The sequence below is a fragment of the Scleropages formosus genome, chromosome 23, assembly GCF_900964775.1.
Source record: "Scleropages formosus chromosome 23, fSclFor1.1, whole genome shotgun sequence".
Classification (NCBI taxonomy): Eukaryota; Metazoa; Chordata; class Actinopteri; order Osteoglossiformes; family Osteoglossidae; genus Scleropages; species Scleropages formosus.
In genome coordinates, this window is record NC_041828.1 from 5,974,096 (window position 1) to 5,994,180 (window position 20,085).

At 40.9% G+C, this 20,085-nt stretch overlaps 2 protein-coding genes across 3 annotated transcripts; both read left to right on the forward strand.

Moving 5' to 3' along the window:
* Window positions 1-2,689: 2,689 nt before the first annotated feature.
* On the forward strand, window positions 2,690-10,676 carry LOC108935644 (class I histocompatibility antigen, F10 alpha chain-like). 2 transcript variants are annotated; one of them, XM_018754411.2, is made up of 12 exons: window positions 2,690-2,873; window positions 4,023-4,295; window positions 4,452-4,742; window positions 6,529-6,849; window positions 7,402-7,521; window positions 7,792-7,830; window positions 8,051-8,113; window positions 8,271-8,327; window positions 8,764-8,802; window positions 9,022-9,084; window positions 9,241-9,297; window positions 9,939-10,676. In XM_018754411.2, exons 1-12 carry the CDS (start codon window positions 2,816-2,818, stop codon window positions 9,983-9,985), a joined length of 1,428 nt encoding a protein of 475 aa, XP_018609927.1. In that variant the 5' UTR covers window positions 2,690-2,815; the 3' UTR covers window positions 9,986-10,676. The 2 variants fall into 2 exon arrangements, with proteins under 2 accessions (XP_018609927.1, XP_018609928.1); XM_018754412.2 differs by lacking the exons at window positions 8,051-8,113; window positions 8,271-8,327 and having other exon boundaries at window positions 7,792-7,808; window positions 8,781-8,802.
* A 4,304-nt stretch (window positions 10,677-14,980) lies between these two features.
* On the forward strand, window positions 14,981-19,843 carry rnf5 (ring finger protein 5). The gene is made up of 6 exons (XM_029248135.1): window positions 14,981-15,276; window positions 18,631-18,649; window positions 18,790-18,902; window positions 19,083-19,137; window positions 19,396-19,507; window positions 19,663-19,843. The coding sequence occupies exons 1-6, from the start codon at window positions 15,059-15,061 to the stop codon at window positions 19,779-19,781; spliced, it is 636 nt and encodes a 211-aa protein (XP_029103968.1). The 5' UTR covers window positions 14,981-15,058; the 3' UTR covers window positions 19,782-19,843.
* The last annotated feature ends 242 nt before the right edge of the window (window positions 19,844-20,085 follow it).

Consider the following 20,085-nt stretch of genomic DNA (forward strand, 5'->3'; position numbering starts at 1 on the left):
TAACTGAAATATAATTAAAACAGATTTATAATATGCAGCAAGAGATGATAGGAAGGATCCCACTACTCTGCTCCCACAACATGCTTTTGCTTCACATACCTTAAATTTGTACATAGTAAATAAACTTCCCTATATTTTGAGCCCAGTTTTAACAATCTCCAGTTTCTAACATCCGGAATGACTTCCTTTAACTATTTCTCAGGAAAAAGGAAAATGGAGACAAAGACTGCAAAAAGGGTGTGAAGTGGTGGGAAGGTAAGAGCTCATCTTCACAATTATTTCCCCAAAATCCAGCATTTTATTGTAAATTTCACTTCCCCCATGCTGTTTTTCCCCATAATTCGGTATGTGAAAATTAAACGTTATGTTAAACATATGATTTCTGCCTAACATCTGAATGCTAGAGCAACTCCCCTGAATGAAATTACAAAGATAATGGGACAAAGCTCATGTATATTGGCAGCTCAGGGAAGAATAAGCATATTCCTTCATTCCACAGAATATTACTTTTCTTTACTAGGTGAAACAAAAAAATAACTAACTAGCTGACTCCCCAGTACATGAATTACTTCATGTTTTAATGTGTTTTGTGTTCTCATTTTGTGACTGCTGCAATGGACTGGTGTCCTGTCCAGGGTGTAGCCCCCTTCAGCAATGTGCCGAGTGATTCTGGGATAGGCTCTGCACTGCGTTGACCCTGATCAGGACAAGCAGTTAATGAAATTGGCTAGGTGGATGGTTCTAATAGTTCTGTGTGCAATAACATACAATTTTCTACATTACCCTTTCTTTTTTCTCGGCTTTCTTAATTTTTGTGTTTTTAGATCTTCAGAGAAATCGGTGGTGTGAATCTTTGTTTTTATGGCAATTTTTATTGTAATTAAAATTATTTTTACCTGTTACATGTTGATCCATTCATTTGCACAATGGGGTCAGACTTGTCAAGTCAATCCCAGTGAAAAGCTGGAGAAGATGTTTCAGCCAAAGTCTCTGGAGATGCCAAGGAGTGACATTATTGGTAGGGTTGAATACAAGTGTAATGTCAACCCATGAGTCTATTTTCAAAACATGGGGTATTGACTGCCATTTTTAATCTTTAAGTCAGAATGCTTATGAATGATGCAAACATCTCTGCTGGCAAGATCTGCACACTCAACAAGCTTGTGAAGAAAATGGGTTCTGAGATGGGTTTTGACCCTGACTCAGTGGTGGCAGTGGCAGAGGCCAGGATGAGGAGTCTGTTATGGAAACTGGCTCACATCTCCTCCATGATGTGATTATCATGAGCTCCTTTGGCCCCCAGATCATTCAGCTATGCTGTAGAAAAAAGTGCTTCTGGGAATCTTTCTTAACAGTTGTCTGTCTCCATAATGTCAGTCATGGACCTGTTAGTTTCTCAATACAATGATGTGGGAATTTCTACTACCTTAGTCAGCACAATGGTATACTCTTACTGTTTTAGTGTAACCTAACTGTTCTAATGTAAAGGTCATAATGCTGCATATTTCTCTTAAGGTGGGTTTTGTTTTGTTTATTATTTAATTACTATTTGTAGTGGTATTATGGTGCTTTATGTTTCATGTTGAATTGCTGTGTGAATTTACGTGCAGGGATTAATAAAGTATTATCCCATCCTAGCCAATAAGCATCTTTTTATTTACTTAAAGTTAAAGATACACTACAAAAGTTTTTGTCTTGCTAAAGATATTCCAGATGTCTTTTACATTATTTTTTTTTGCAGAACTGATAAAACTCGGTATTAAAAGATAAATAATCAAGAAGCGCTTGTCCAATGTAGTACCCCAGTGATCCATAATCAATAATAGAAATAGAAGGCAGCGTACACCCAGGACAGTACACCAATCCATCGCCGGGCAAGCGCTCGCGCGCGCATTTAGTCACCATTTCACCTGACATGCCTTCTGTCACGTGACGTCAGAATGCAAGTGCGCATGTGTAGTACTGTAGTAATAAAGATATCGTTACTCCAGCGGTCAGGTGACTTTTTATCAGCACGGAACACATTGGGGACTGTGGCAGGCAACCCGCAGCACTAGGCTCTAAATTTATGTTCTTGTATTGGGAGTGTTTTAATTGTTTACTAACTGCTGGGAAACCCACAGCAACAGAAGAATGTGAAAACGTGTGTGTGTGTGGCTGGATCTCAACGTATGTTCGACGAACTCGGAACGGACAGTAACAACAGAATGCTGCGTAGCAGGAACAGCGAAACACAAAAACAGACTGAGTCAGTCCCGTATAACTGTCTGAGCGACAAATGTCGCAGAGTAAGCAGGTTCAAGTGGGGGATATTAAAAAAAATAACAAAAAGTAATAAAAACACATAAGGGATTTTGATAAGTTTCATTTGAAATTTAAATGTGTAAAGTTGTGAAACATATCACCTCCACCCATGTTAGTTTTACGTACTACGACCATCAGAGCTACAAACCTGCCGCAGCTGCTTTTCCTGCGCTACTCTTTACGTTCCATGAATCGGACTTCCGATTGGTTAATAATCTCAGCTGAACTCTGACTGGTTAACGGAGAAATTTGGCGTTCCAGAAAGAGTCTTACTCGCACTCTGACTGGATAACAGAAGGTGCATTAGATTTTGATTGGTTTACAGAGGTATCCCTGTTTGGATTCTGATTGGTTAGCAAAAGACATATCGCACTTTTCCAGAGAAACGAAACGCCACAGATTCTGGGAAAACCAGACTGTGATGGATGGAAGCTTAAGCTTAGGATAATTATTAAAGAAAGAAATACTTACCAATTTATAATAATTCCAAAAGGACCCTGAATGTGAAAATATGTGGTTTCAATTGCTGTCTCTACTCTTACTTCCTCTATGGACAGAGGGGAGTGACGGTAAGTTGTATTTTATAATTACAACATGATCATGTAGTACGTCGTAATACTAACTAAAAGCGAAAGTATAACCAAGTTGTTATAATAATGTTTGTAAGATTTTTTTTCCCCCCTAATTTTCTTACTTTATCATGAGTTAATGGTTTATATTTCTCTTACATACCAATATTTTACTTATTTATTTCACCTGTTTAACTAAAAGTTACCCCAGCAAATAAAAACTGAAACCACGGTTTAGGGTTTTTGTTACCCTTTTATACAAACTAAGGCCGTGTTAATAATATTATTATTCACCAGTAATAAATATTTACAGCTTAGTAGTAAATAATAACGTAATAACAGAAAGAACCCAGATGTGCTGTGTGTAAAGAAGAGAAAATGACAGCCAGTTTTTATTTTCTCCATGATGATAAATGTCCTAACTTTTCTTTTTGGGTAAACTAGTATATAGAAATTCTAGTATTAATCCAGTGAAACAAGCCATACCCGAGTCACAACACTTCTTTTTCTTCTACTTTACACAATGTGGTGAACATTTTATTACCTCTTTTGCTCTTACCCTTTAGGTAACAAGTTTTAGAAACTGTTGCACTTCAGTTACCACATTCACCAGGGTAAAGGGCCCTTGATGTCAGCATTGAACCATCTTTGTTTCAGGCATATCATTGATATTTTTAACTTTAAAAGGGAACTGGGCTTAAATATGTACAAAAAACATTTCAGGCTCCACTCTTCCTGTTGTCCTCACATCTGAAGGAGTAACAGGTTCAGTTGCATTCTCCAGTTTGACGCTCTGCTTCTTCCTGGTATAAGTGTTCACTTGTACTTTGACCAGATGAGATACACCTAATGTGTTTATGACAGTAATTATCCTTTACTTCCAGTTCATCAGCTTATACAATCATTGTTGTAAAATGTTTGTACAGGTACCTGCTTTTGCCATCGTTTGGTACATTTTAATAAAAACTGATGTATTTTCTTAGTTTTAACAAATTTAGTATGATAGAAAGTATGCACGTGTCTTATCATACAGCGGACTCAAATTCAATGTGTTTCTTGTCTATTTTCCCATCCTTCACTCAGTAAATACTTGAAAAGTTTATTTTCAAGCAGTATTGATAACCCACATATTTCTTTTATCATTTTTAGAAATTCACTCCCTTGAGTACATCTACACCGCACTGTCCAAGCCAATTGGTCTCCCTGGTATCTACGAGTTCACAGCCATGGGAATCCTGAATGATAAAGAGATTGACTATTACAACAGCCAGGAGAAGCTTAAGATTCCAAGACAGGAGTGGATGAAAGAGCGCCTGGATGAGAATTACTGGGGTAAAGGAACACAGTCCCGCAGGAGCAAAGAGCAGTGGTTCAAAGTCAACGTCAACATTCTGATGGATCGCATGAGACACAACAGCTCTGGTGAGATACATTTGTTCTCTCAAACCAGGCAATTTCTGACCCTGTTGCTAGAAAGTGCAAAAGCACTTATTGTAAGTGTATTAAGACTGAGTGTCACTCCTTTGCTGTAGGACACTGTCCTGTGACTGATTCGCCTGTTTTGCTTGTTCTTCTCAGATATCCATGTGCTCCAGTGGAGACATGGTTGTAAGGGTGTCCAACAGCCTGATGGATCTCTAAAATTTAAAGAAGGCTTTGACCAGTATAGCTATGATGGTGAGGACTTTCTGTCCTTTGATGAATCCAACTCACGATGGATTGCTCCAGTTCCAGCAGCCCAGCCCACAAAAAAAAAATGGGATGACTCTCAGACCCTGAACCAGTACACTAAAGGCTATCTGCAGAAGGAGTGTATGGACTGGTTATCAAAGTTCATGTATTATGGGGAAGTAGATCTGAGGAAACACTGTGAGTAATACTCTGCCTTCACCATATGAGTGTGTGTTTGCCTATGTGTATTCAAATATATGTGTATGTATTTGCTGGGGGTGCGGTGGCGCAGTGGGTTGGACCAGGTCCTCCTCTCTGGCGGGTCTGGGGTTCAAGTCCCGCTTGCGGTGCCTTGCGACAGACTGGCGTCCTGTCCTGGGTGTGTCCCCTCCCCCCTCTGGCCTTACGCCCTGTGTTGTCTGGTAGGCTCCGGTTTCCCGTGACCCCGTATGGGACAAGCGGTTCAGAAAGTGTGTGTGTGTGTGTGTGTGTGTGTGTGTGTGTATATTTGCCTATGTACAGTAGTGTGCAAAAGTTTTAGGTACTTGGGGGGGGGGGAGGTGTAGAAAATGTGAGAATGCTTCCAGAAATAATTCTCTTAAACTTTTTGCAAAGCAAAGTAACCATCCATCATCAACAACCATTTGTCCCAAGGAGTTCGAGTTCTGCTTGGGGTGCCTTGTGATGGACTAGCGTCCTATCCTGGGTGTGTCCCCTCCCCCCAGCCTTGTGCCCTGTGTTGCTCGGTTAGGCTCTGGTTTGCCGTGACCCAGCTCAGGACAAACAGTCTCAGACTGTCTGTGTGTGTGTGTGTGTGTGTGTGTGTACTTTCTTTCTTTAATGACATACAAAACCCTTACTGTAATACTGTAACTTTTTGCAAAGGAATGCTTGGAAATCTAAATTATGCTCTTTCCCATTGACACTAATGCACAAGACATTAAATAAACATGTAAGTGCCCAAGACTTTTGCACAGTACTGTGTATATGTAATTTATGTACATTACATTTTTTCACTTAGCAGATGCTTTTGTCCAAAGCAACTTACAACCAGATACTATGTAGTGTTACTAGCCCACACACCTTATTCACCAGGTGACCTACACTGCTAGATACACTACTTACAAGGGGTTACTCATCCATGCATTAGTGAAACACACTCCATGACACTCGCACCCTATGGGGGAACCTGAACAGCATATCTTTGGACTGTGGGAGGAAACTGGAGCACCTGGAGGAAACCCACACAGACATGGGAAAACATGCAAACTCCACACAGACTGAGCGGGGATCGAACCCACGTTCTCTCGCACCACCCAGGCGCTGTGAGACAGTGCCACCCTATATGTGTTTTTTTTTTTTTCACACACACACACACACACACACACACACACACACACACACACACACACACACACACACACACACACACACACACACACACACACACACACACACACACACACACACACACACACACACACACCTGTTTGTCCCATACGGGGTCGCGAGGAACCGGAGTCTACCCAGTAACACAGGGTGTGAAGGGGAGGGGACACACCCAGGACGGGACGCCAGTCCATCGCAAGGCACCCCCAGCAGGACTTGAACCCCAGACCCACCGGAGAGCAGGACTGTGGTCCAACCCACTGCGCCACCGCACCCCCCCATGTATATGCATCATTATCTGAATTAGTAAATTTACATACAGGTAGTCCCTCACTTATGATGGGGGGTTTTTTTCTGACGACCCTTATATTACTATATTATATGAACCGTAACATTGTATAAACAAGTAATATGCATGAATGCTATGTTGTATTACAACTAATAATGCCTCATATTTCTCTTAATTTTCAAATCATTCTTCTAGATTCAGAGTCTATTTCAGTGTATAATATACATAGATATTTATTATAAACAATTGAACACATTTCTTAAAAAAAAATTAGTAGCATACTAACATTTTGTTCCTATTTTTCAGCTCCTCCAAAGGTTTTTGTCTTTGCAAAGAAGTCTAAAAACCCTGGAAATATGGTTCTTCACTGCCTGGCTACTGAATTCTATCCAAAAGATGTTGTAGTAGAAATATATAGGAATGGCATTGCCTTGACTGAGAGGGATGGGGTTCTGTCCACTGGTGTCAGACCCACTGGTGTCAGACCTGATAGAGAAAATCCCGATGAGAGACCAGAGGAAACATTTCAGCTGAAGAAGTCTCTGGAGATCCCAGAGAATGATGACAGAGAGTACAGCTGCAAAATCAATCACAGGGCCTTGAAGGAACCTGTTCACAAAACTTGGGGTACTGCTTGTTTTACTAAATTAAGGTCTTGAATGTATATTGGATAGGATGGGGGTGCATAGTAAAGCCTTCCAACTACAAGTCAATCTCTTTAACTGCTACTCTGCATTTAAACAGCTGCATGTTTCATTAATTACATATTTTAAGTGGGCAATAAACAAAATGGTAGAAAGTAATAACATGAAATGCCTTTTTTTAATATTCATCCCACTAGGTATTGTGGTGATTACCCCATTCCTACATTTACTGATGTGGTATCATCATAATATATATGCACAAAACTTTCAGATTTACCTTCATAGGCATAAGAAGTCATTGAAAAGACTGTTTGGTAGCAGTAGTTAAATTCAGTTTTTTCACTCACTGTCACAAACATTGATGCACTGAATACTGTTTTTAGAAGCTCAGCTGAAAGTCTTGCTGTGAGAGTCATACTTTGTAATTTTAACTTGGGGACATTCATTATTTCTTGTGCTACTTCATATTTCTACTGAAGTGCATGGTGTTTTTATTACATCTTTTAGAACATTCAGCTATGTGTTTGATTTGTAGATCGTACCTGCTGTGACTGTAAAGACAACAAAATTGGGATCATCGTCGGGGTGCTGCTTGTCATACTCTTGGCTGCTGTTGGTGGGATTGTGTTCTTCCTCTACAAGCAGGGAATAATAGGTAGGATATGTTGCATGGAAATCTCTGTGTTTGGGACATTTTGTAGGCAGTGTTTACTTTAAATCTTCAGCTTGACCAGGATTTATTGCACTTCTTGGTGCCATTTTTAGACATCACACATGTGGCAAACTGACATATTTGACATAACTGACATATCCTGTAAGACTCTTGGCGAATGTAACAGCCAGTCAGACCTTCACATTTTCACACACGAAAAGAGTTTCTATCTAGAAAAAATTGAATTTATCATTCTTCTTCTCCTTCTGACAGTGAAAAACAAAGCACAGGGCTCCAAAGACAATGACTCTGGTAAGACTTTTTGTGATCATTGTTACTTTAACTCAGTGTTCACATTTACATTTACATTTATTCAGTTAGCTGATGCTTTTTTCCAAAGCAACTTACAATGTTAAGCTACTGGAGTGTTTTTACCAAGCAGCACATAAGAGGTTAAAAACAGCCCAGACACTGTACTTAAAGTGGTTTTAGTGGTTCTGTATTAATGCTCATGTTGTTTTTGTGAATTCAGGACATGGCTCATCAAACAGCAACAGCAATGAGAACCTGAATGGAGGGAAACAATCTCCGAATGGTACTGTGATGAGCCCTAATGTTTCATAATTCAAACTCAGAGCAGTGATTCAACAAAGTATAAAATAAAAGAATGAAATCCCAAAGGATCTGTGCAACTATTACTGTCATTACTACACAGAGACAATACTGACAATGACTCTGTACTTCTGCTCCAGGCAATGACAGCTCTAGCAAGAACTCTGAGGAGGAAAACCTGCTGACGGATGTAAAAGGTAAATCATTATTCTCTAAATCTCAAACCTGCCACTTTCATTTGTGTCAAACATAACAGTATAAGACAGGTGAGGATGTGTGTTGATCCAGCTATCTTCATCGGTCTCAGTGCAGTGATTTCATGATAACGAGAACTTGTTCCAGAAAGAATTTTAATGATGTAGGTGTCGGTATCCAAGTTTTTTTTTTTTTTTGTGTCATTCCCACAGTTTTTAACAGGATTTAGATAAACATAAAATAAAAGACTAAAAAGTCCAGGGGGGTGAAAACTTTTTGTAGATACTGTACATGGGAGAAGAGAAGAGACAAGACATTCTGATCTTACCACCACTGGATGACAGTTGCTGATCATTAACACTGTTCATGTAGCAGCTTACTACATTTTTCCCAGTTGTAGTGAATGACTCAGTTTTCATCCTTCTTCTCCTTTGACAGTGACAAATGGAACCCAGGGCTCCAAAGACAGTGACTCTGGTAAGACTTTTTGTGATCATTGTTACTTTAATTCAGTGTTCACATTTACGTTTACATTTAATCATTTAGCTGATGTTTTTTCCAAAGCATCTTACAATGTGAAGCTACTGGAGTGTTTTTACCAAGCAGCACACAGGAGGTTAAAAACAGCCCAGACACTGTACTTAAAGTGGTTTTAGTGGTTCTGTGTTAATGCTCATGTTGTTTTTGTGAATTCAGGACATGGCTCATCAGACAGCAGCAGTAGTGAGAACCTGAATGGAGGGAGACAATCTCTGAATGGTACTGTGATGAGCCCTAATGTTTCATAAATCAAACTCAGAGCAGTGATTTACCAAAGTACAAAATAAAATAATGAATCCCAAAGGATCTCTGTGACTATTACTGTCATAACTACAGAAAGACAATATTGACAATGACTCTGTACTTCTGCTCCAGGCAGTGACAGCTCCAGCAACAACTTTGAGGAGGAAAACCCGCTGATGAATGTAAAAGGTAAATCATAATTCTCTAAATCTCAAACCTGCCACTTTCATTTGTGTCAAACATAACAGTATAAGACAGGTGAGGATGTGTGTTCATCCAGCTATCTTCATCGGTCTCAGTGCAGTGATTTCATGATAACGAGAACTCGTTCCAGAACAGATTTTGATGATCTAGACATCGGTATCTAGTACACCAAGGAAAATCCCCCCCTTCTTTGTCATTCCCACAGTTTTAAACAGGTTTTTTGTCATGATTGTCATCTTAATGTTTGAATCATTATGCTGCGTACACAAACTTGTCTGTTACTATAGAATGAAATTGGTATTTATTAGATACATGCAGATAATGAGGCAGGTATTGATAACCTAATCCAGAATTGTAATTATGGTATTATTTTTCACAGTTGTAATTAATAACTTTTTCCTTTCACCATTCTTTTTTGCAATAAAATATGCAGATAAAAGGGGTTCTGAGGAACCTGCTGGGATAGAGGAAAAGTTCTGGAAATATCGTTTTTTGTACTATTTTGTCATAATCAAATGTCATTCTGTTTTTATTATGCAACAAAATTAAAAGATTACACAGTCAATACCCTTCACTTGAGGCACTTCACAGTTCTGTTTTAATATTGGTGTCTGTTCATTTTACAGGTTCCACAGACTCAGGAAAGAGCTCAGTCCAGAATGAGAAGTGTTAAGTGAATATCCAGTTGCTGGACAGTGGTACAAAGGCTTAATACATCAGCCCTCAAATACAGTATATCCTGTAACTGAACTCTAAAACTGTCAGGAGAGGAACAGAAGAGAAGATGTGAACTGTCATTGTGGCTCTTTTCCTCTACTGGTGCCCGCTGAATTTATGTGAATGAAAATTGCAATTTAGAAACAGATTTTAAATAATAAATGATCCTGTGTATATTCCAAGGGTTAGGTTTAGGCTATGATAGTAATGGGTCATAGACACAGAGCCAGAGAGACACACTACATGACATCCTCACACTCTCTCTGTACTGTACTCTCTGGTCTGTGGTAAGAGGCAGAAGTCTTTTTTTTTTCTATTTTATTTCTACTTTTTCATATTACGCTGACAAATCATTGAGTCACATTCATGAAGGTATTGCTCATTACCTCAACTCTTCAAAAGCTTATTTTTGTGGTACTTGTATACTTGCATTACATAAGAATTTATCTGCACTAATTTTTAGACATGTAAGTTGACTGGTATGGGTTGGTAAATACTAAATTGTCAACTCTTAAGTTGCTCTTTGTGTGAGTATGACTACCCTTGCAGCTGAAGGATGACCTCTGCAACTTTGATTGGATGTGGCAACTACTGATATAAATGGAAGCATCCTGAGTTTTTTTTTTTTTTTTTTTTTTTTTTTTTTTTTTATTATTATTATTATTTTTATTAATGTTTGTGAGGTAAGGGGGGCGTGGTGGGTTGGACCGGGTCCTGCTCTCGGGTGGGTCTGGGGTTCAAATCCCACTTGGGGTGCCTTGTGACGGACTGGCGTCCCGTCCTGGGTGTGTCCCCTCCCCTTCCGGCCTTACGCCCTGTGTTGCTGGGTAGGCTCCGGTTCCACGCAACCCCGTATGGGACAAGCGGTTCAGAAAGTGTGTGTGTGTGTGTGTGTGTGTGTGTGTGTGTGTGTGTGTGTGTTGATCTTGAACAATGTACTTGTGTATCTATTGATCTTATACCTGGGGGGTATCAACGCAAGTCTTACTGGAGGTTATGTGGAAGAATTCCTGTTTATTGATAAGAATGTATTTGCATTTTTTCTTAGTTCCACATATTAATTAATACATTCTGAATAATTTAGGGAACCCTAGCTATACAATTTGTTCATCTTTTTCATCTTTTTGATAATTGGTATTATTTCCCTTACATTCAAAGCTCTGATGTATTATAGTTTCAGCCTAAATACTTTCAGCTTCTGTTTACATGAAATGAATATTGCCTTTTTATTGTTTGATTTGTGTAATGTATTTATCTGGTGTTTTGATTTTTTTTGGTGTTCTAAGATAAATGTAATTACATATCAACAAATTTTTTGGTATCTGTGACCAGTGGCTACAACTAACCATCGTGGGGCCCAGCTTTGCTCCATACATACCAATTTATTCTGGACTTGCTGTAAAGTCATGTAATTACATTGCATCTTTTAATTAAAATGCTAATTTTAGAGTCTGTGAATTGCTGGCAATTCATTACACTCCTTTCCACCTGGTGCGTCAGACATCTCCGCAGGCATAGCTGCTTGCCTGTCGGTCATCTCTTCGTGGATGTCTGATCACCACCTCCAACTCAACCTCTCCAAAACAGAGATTCTTTACCCCCCAGCCAGCCCATCCTCCTGTCACGATGTATCAATCAAACTGGACAACTCACTCATCTTGCCTACCTCCTTGGCTAAGAGTCTGGGAGTAATAATTGACTCAAGTCTCTCTTTCTCTCAGCACATCAAAACCACAACCCATCCTACAGATACATCCTGCATAATATTCGTAGGATCTGTCCCTACCTCACAACTGACTCCATCCAACTACTTGTCCAGGCCATGGTGACTTCCCATCTGGACTACTGCAACTCTCTCCTGTGTGGCCTCCCTGCTACTGCCATCAAACCTCTGCAGCTTCTACAAAATGCTGCTGCACGCGTTGTGTTTGATTTGCCTAAGCGTTCCCACGTATCTCCTCTTCTCATTTCTCTGCACTGATTTCCTATAGCTGCCCAACTCAAATTCAAGACCCTGGTTATTGTCTACAAATGCATCAATAGAACCGCTCCCAGCTATTTACAGGTCTTGATCAACCGCTATACCCCAGCCAGACCCCTTCACTCATCTACTTCTGCTTGCTTGATGGTCCTGCGCATGAAAGGTAAAGCACAGAGGTTCACAGTTCTGGCTTCATTGTGGTGGAATGACCTCCCCCTCTCACTCAGAACTGTGGAAACTCTGTCTACATTCAAAAAAGGTCTGAAAACTCACCTTTTCCTGACCCATTTCACCCAAGATCTCTCCAGCTCACGTACGGTGTAAATGTTCATGCACCGTAACTTCATGAGCATTACCACATCAAGCCTTTATTCAGCCACTACTCCTGCATTGTTTTTGTTTGCTTGTGTATCTTATAAATGTTATTTTAAAAAAAAAAAAATGGTATGAGAGTATCAGGATTTGTCGATCCTGTGTTTTACGCACCTACTTAAACGATGAACATCGGTGCAGCAAGTGGTAGGCAACAAATTAGGTTTACTTGAGTCACATGTCTACAGCTGTGTCTCTTTCTCTTAATGTAATGCATAAATTGTACTTTTGCTGAGATGTATGTCGCTTTGGACAAAAGCATCTGCTAAATGAATAAATGTAAATAGAAGTGGAACCAACTAAATGAGAAATATCAGTTCAATTTCTATGCCAACTGTGGAATTACAAAAACATTTATATATACATATGAAAATGTAAATTTGAATCATTTACATTTAAAACCTCAGTTTTGAGTAAATGACTTCCAGAAAGAAAGCTCGCTTATATTTAGTGTCAGCAGTAACTAAAGCAAAAATGTTACACTTTCAGTTGAACACGCGGTGAAATTATATGATGCTTCAGTTATTTAGTGCTGTATAAAAGGATCATGTGATACATGAGTTACGAGTATCAACCTGGAGAAGTTAAATGGATAAGACAATAATGACTTCATGGACAAAAGAAACACTGCAGGCAAAAGTTTCAGTGACACAGGCAGCTGCTGGGAGAGAAGAAAAGTACCTGAAAATAATAAGAAAATCCTAAAACTTCCCCCACTTCTTAATGTTGGTTTTTAATGTCATAGCCTGACACTTTATTTTGACTAAGTTGCACACAAGAATGAAAAGGATATTTAAGTGAAATTGATTTGCTCTCGTGCTGAAACTTGTTTTACTGCAAATTTACTTACTAACTCGAGGAGCCAGTTTTTCATCTGATTCCTTACCTTGTTTTTGAGAGCATAAAAAAAAAAACAGCCCGCATTCTAGTCAACATTGTTGAACAGGGACACAGCAGAGCCTAAACAAGTACTTTCCATCATTTTAAAGTGATATCGAGATCTTTGTTGGAGCCACAGTCCAGTTCTTTCTGGCTTTTCTTGTTCTTTCCTGCCTTTCAAGTCTTTTCAAATCAATATAATGGATACAAATGCAGTTTCTTTTCATAATTTGTTCATCTACTTACATGTCAGATTAACTATTGGTACTTGACACCCCCAAAACCTTTCTGTCAGTCATAGATTCCCAGTTCCACAATTGATGCATTCCATTTAACATGTTCTCTTTTGTATTCTAGAACATAGGTCATCTTAAATGTGACTTTGACACAGACTTCACCATCTTATACTGTTTTCAGGAGTTTTGTGTGAAGTGAAAGTAGGAATCAACAAGCATGTCATTTGGGCGTTGTCAACTCAACTGACACACAAACAGAAACAGATAAGTGACTTTGGAGGAAATCTCTGCTAAATAAATACATGAAAAATGTAGTTGCTGCAGAGTCGTTCCTACTTTATTCTACTTTACAATAATAAATTATAGTTAATTATCGTGTATTTGTGCAACTCTCACTTTGCAGCGTGTGATGGTACTGTAGTTTTTGTTTACATTTCAATACAAAAACAATTACAACTATAATTTATACTTATAATTACATCAATACCAAACAACACTTAAAAAAAAACATACAACTCTACATTCATTTATCTTTTTTTGTCTTTTTGTCTCTTCCGGGTTCGTAAGCCCTGCCCATGTTGATGACGCAAGACGCACGTCGCACGAAGCATGAAGCACGAGGCACGAGACACGAGTCGCGAGCTGACAGACCGATCCTTCCCCCTGGTGGAAGTGCAAAAGAATTGTCAGTTTTGAAAAGTTTATCTAGAAGTTTTAGCAATTAATCAACAGGAGTACAGACAAGTGTGTATATATTGAAAAAATAACGTTGGCGACGTTAGAACTGTGTGTGTCATAATCACGTTTTTATTTATGTAACCCTCTTCTTCATTAGATGAGATCTTAAGTCTAGAGTGACATATCCGAATGAATTTATTGTATTTTCAGGGAAGGTAAGTGAAACTACAGAGAGAGAGAGAGCACTTCAATAAATTTTAAATATTTGAACCTGTATGTACACACACACTAGGTGAGCTGTTAATTGTCAGATAAGGCCCTTTGGATTGGTACCCATTCGGTGTATATCCTCCCTCACATATCGTGCTCTCCGGGTTCTGGACTATCATCAACCTGCCACTCACTGGTCCAGCGGTTATCAATAAATGACTATTTGCACACACAGCATCTACACTCATATATGGACATAATACAGTGCAGAAAGACAATGTCAAAATAACTATAACTTGCGTTTTTCTCGTTAAAAAGGCACTTCCAGGCTGAAATACAGTGGTTTGGGAGAAAGTGATGAGACCAGTAGAATGTGATCTTAAAAGAAAGTGTGATATTTTATTTATTTACACTTCCGCAGTTCAAGTAACTGGCATGTAAATAATAGCAGCGACATAAAAAAATCTACATATTATAGTTCAAAAGCTGTAATTCCTGCTACTGTATTCTGCCTCAACACAGCGACGGTGGTCCCACACCTCAAAACGTCCCTCACTCCCCCCTCCGCACCTCCTCCCGGAAACGGAAGCTACGAACTCGGGACTCTGAATCAGTCAAGTGGGCTGCACGGTGTGAGTCCTGCCGCTCGATTGACACTTTTCCGTAAACAAATATGGCGGCCGCGGATCCACGGTCCTCGAGTGACGGCGGCCCCGCCAGCAGAGGAGGCTTCCCGGCCGGTGAGAGCAGCGACGAGCGCGGTGGTGCCGCAGGAGGCGGAGGAGGAGGCGCGGAGCGGGAACGCGAGCGCGAGCGGGCCACGTTCGAGTGCAACATCTGCCTGGACACGGCGCGCGACGCCGTCATCAGCCTGTGCGGACACCTGTTCTGGTAGGGCGCGCGCGCGGGAACTCAGTGTCGACGTGGAGACCCCCGGCTCGAGCCGCTCTGTCGGCGGGTCCCGGGAAGGGAGCCCGACGCTGCAGCGCTGCTCTACTACAGTAATATACGCGGGTATAACGCAGTACAGTACTGTAGCACTGTCACTGTACAGTATTAATTCGTATTCGCATGTGTTGTCTCGTCATGAATTTTTGTTTGAGCTAAAAAAAATCTGTTTTTCACGGGTGAGTTTCCTAGTATGTATTGGCCCGGAGTTCCAGCTGTGTCACTAGCTCATTCTCCATAACTACCTCTTTTTAAAAAAAGTTTTTTTTGTGAGAAATACCTTATTAATCTTATTTATATACATGATGATAGTTCCCCGCCCCCCCAGTTACGACGAGGTCTGAAGGTTACTTCAGCTAAAACGCTGTCGCTTCAGAACCAGTTCTGTCCAGTTTGTGTTGCTCTTCTGGTGACTCAGTCTAACGTCGAACAGGTAGTTTTGTAAGAGTTATTACAGAAGGTTAGTACAAGTATCAGTTCCCACAGAAGGGACTTTTGTGTGAGAAGAGGGACATTTGGGTTGAGCTTGAAATGGGGATGTGGGCACTATGTAGTAAATGAGTGTAAAGGTGAGTCTCTGGTCACGTGACTCCAGGCTGAGTGACTCGCTGTTACTCAGCTGTAGCCCTAGCAGTGTGTGCTGTACTGCTGTTTACTGCCATGAGGGTACATATGTTTTAGTACTAAAGGACAAGGTCCAGTGCCACACGGTCACCCCCGCTGCGGCCTGTGTCAGGGCGGTGTTGAGACGCGTTCCCATCACGCTGAACCCACTGCTGAGCCATTGGAATAATATTAGGATCTCCCAAGAAGTTGAGCAACAATCCACATGGGTCTCATGTAGGTTGTTGAGCACACACTTGACCTTTCCCTCTGTCTCAAGCCCCCCATGCCGGGCCATGCCACTACGTCTGTAACGCTGGTCTTTGTTTAGGACTTTGTGTTTGTGCAACAGAACAGTGTGTCATACTCTGTTAATGCAACAGGTTAATGTGAGATTAGCGGCAAGGCGATTGAGGTCAAGAGCACATATAGTTGAAGAACAGTGAAGGAAATGTAGATGTGACAGGTGGATGGTGTTTCTGTAGGGTAACGGGGACATTTTCATGTAATGACAATAAATAGAGCCAAAGTCGTTCAACGTTTGGAGGAGTCCTCATGTAAATAGAACCTTTGATTCGGCTAATGTTGGCTCCATTAGCAAGGACATGTTGATACTGACAGCTGAGAATGTAATTGTGTGTAGCCATTGTACTTGTTCATGGTTATGTAACATCAGCAGTTAGTTGGAGACACTCGGTACACTGGAATATTGGCAGCAATAAATGTGTCTGGGCTACAGATTGGCTTATCGGCCTTGATCCTCTTTACAGCAGCATGTGGCTAGGTCTTTTCCAGTCCTGTCAGGTTCCCAGTTTGCAAGGATCTGTAGCTTCAGTTTCTCCTTATGGTGCTGTGGATGTCGTGAAGCTCATGGTTGTTCCATGAAGAGCCGTGCCATGGGGGAAACGGACAAACTGACACTTCAGCATTCATCCAAATTTGAAACAATGTCTTATTCCTGCCATCTCTAGCTTTTACAGGCATCAGTGATGGCTAATATATAAAGTGATGCTTTTTCTGTTTTTCAGCACATCACAAAACGTTTCCCCCTTTTGGGTGATGTGCCCGTTAAGAGGCTGTTTAATTGTACACCTTCAACTTAATGTTCCTCGTCTCCAAAGGTCAAACACAACACAGAAACACTGGAATTGCGTGCACATCTTTGAATTGCTTACGTTTCTGTCTGCTGTCAGTCTCCTTATGTAATTTTCAATGAATGTTGCCCTCAGTTTACTAACAGTAATGTGACTTTGAAGCTCTGATCTTTTGGTGGAAACACAACCAGCCCAGATTCATAAGGCTGCACCAGCTTTTACCAGATATGTTCCACCCTGTTAAAAGTTCAAATCTGTGTTTTAAATCTTTTACATATTCCACCACTGCTGTAACATTATTAGCAGACTCATCAGTTAACGTGATCTCTAGTTCTGTCATTGCACTGCTGGGTGAACTGGTCATGAATTGGATGTTTTCTAGGGATTGCCGAGGCACGCTGCCTCTTCAGTGAGTGCCCTTTAGGAAGTTGTGTGGTATCTGAAGAGGGGGTCACTTTCAGAGCTAATTAGCGCTGACAGCAGAGAATCAGCCTGATTTAATGAATCAAGAGCTTGGCAATTAAATGAGCTTGCAGGGTGGTCTGTTTTGCAGTAAAGCAGTTAATGAACAGGAGAACCTAAATACTGATTTATTATTTTATGAACACAGTAGGGGATGGAGGTCTGTAGTTTGATTTGTTTGTAACTCCAAAGTAACATTTACCACTAAGTAACTACTAACACCCTTGGGCAGGGTAGTTGCCTTGAATTTCTCCAGTAAAACTGAGTTTATAGGTAGTCTGTAGTACAATCCAAACATTGTATGCTGTTTTGCAGAAAGAGTACAACCAGAGTAAATTAAGTAAATTTAAATGGTGAAACATTTTAACAACTTTGAAAGTAAAATAGTGTGCCCATAACTTATAACTTTTGACCATAAATGTGTATAAAGTTGATCATTTTATTGATCATGTACATTCAGGAGCATCAGATGCAAGCTGTAAACACTGTCAGTGTGAGTTGCATTTAGATGATCACATGGTCCTATTCCATTACACACACACACACACACACACACACACACACACACACACACACACACAGGCTGAAACCGCTTGTCCCAACTGGGGTCGTGGTGAGCTGGAGCCTAACCCGGAACACAGGGTGCAAGGCTGGAGGGGGAGGGGACACACCCAGGGTGGCACACCAGTCTGTCACAAGGCACCCCAAGCAAGACTCGAATCCCAGACCCACCAGTAAGCAGGACCCGGCCAAACCCACTGCACCTCCCTACCCTACTCCTGTTCTTTTAGATCGCAGTAATTTGCATCCAATCATCTGAAAGATGGAAACACATAGATACCATAGATTCCACCATAGATTATGCCGTTTTCACCGGTAATAGAAATTTTACAAAATTGACAAGAAATGCAGTATGAATAAGTTAACTGTAAAATATTTGTATGTTTGAAAATTCTCGACAGTTTGTGATATGGGGAGCCTATGTATTACTTATGCTGTGTATGTTGCCTTCATAGAAAATATTAATGATGTACACAAGAACACACCAAACAATTTTACACAAAGCAGTGATGTAAACTTCTATTTAAATTACATTTACTAAGATATTCTCTTCTGTTTTTTTTTTTTTTTCTCATAGCTGGCCATGTCTTCACCAGGTGAGTTCTTTTTGAAATGATATGAAATGAGTATTTTGTCTTATACTGCACGGTGTGTGTGTTCTGTCCTGGTGCAGCGAAGTGTTCAGCACTGTTATTGGACGTCCCTCTCAGTGTGGTTTCTACTGATCCTTTCTCAGTGGCTCGAGACTCGGCCCAGCAGACAGCAGTGTCCCGTGTGCAAAGCAGGAATCAGCAGAGAGAAAGTCATTCCACTGTATGGCAGGGGAAGCACCAGCCAAGAGGACCCCAGGTACTGTCTGTCTCTATTTGCTGCTGTGTTTACTTTCTTCTGTACGTGCACACTTTTACCTGTGTCAGTTTACTGCTGTGTATACCTTTTTCCCCTCTTGTACCCATCTTTGGATAATTTCTGTGTGTTTTTCCATCAGTGGAAACCGCTTCTCACTGTTTGGAGGTTGTTTGCTTGCAGGTTGAAAACACCACCTCGACCTCAGGGCCAGAGAACAGAACCAGAAAACAGAGGGGTGAGTCCTCTCCCAGGGGTGACTCTGTCTTCTTATGCCTTCGGTGTCACCTTTCTTCACAATGTACAAGACCAAAGCTAAACCGGCACAGTATTTGACTGTAATGGTTGTGATTTGTATGAATTGTGCATGGTGTGTTTTGGCAGTCCTGAAAATGTTGCATCTGTGTGTTGCCTGCAAATACACATAGCATTACCATGCCTTTGACAGTGTGGTTCATATGCATCATTCCTAACTTTGACTGTGTCGTCCATTCAGGCCTTCCAAGGGTTCGGGGACACTGGCTTCCATATGTCCTTTGGCATCGGTGCTTTTCCCTTCGGCTTCTTCACAACAATCTTCAACACTAATGACCTTTTCCAAAGAGGAGGTGAGCGCTGGCTAGGTCCTGTTCCACCAGCACCCATGTTCCTGCAGGTAGCAGGAAGTCTGTGCCTCCTCATATTCTGAGAGTGGCTTTCACACAGGAATGATTATATATGCAAATATGTAGTATGCTTAATAAAGTTGTTTCTCTTCCCACAGATCCCCATTTTACTGCAGATAACCATGGCAACGGTAACCCCAACAATGGCAACAATTGGCAGGACTCTCTCTTCTTGTTTGTGGCCATATTTTTCTTCTTCTGGCTGCTGAGTGTGTGAGGAGGATGAGCCAGCAATCAGCGGGGTTTGGGGAATGTTCGTATTGCACACACGTGGACAGACTGGGCGACAGGGACACCGCAGTCCGCTGGCACTGCATGGAAAACAATCAAGGGTTTGGGGCTTGGTGGAGGGGGGTGACTAACTGGTGTAACTAGACTGGACAGAACAATGTTTTTCATTATCAGATACTAAGAGGAGTTGCTGAAGAGTTCAGCCAGTGGGTCTTTCAAACCGCCTGTTCACTGGCTCCATGATGGGGACATGGGGAGGGTGTGGAGGTGTCTTGCGCTAATACCAGAAG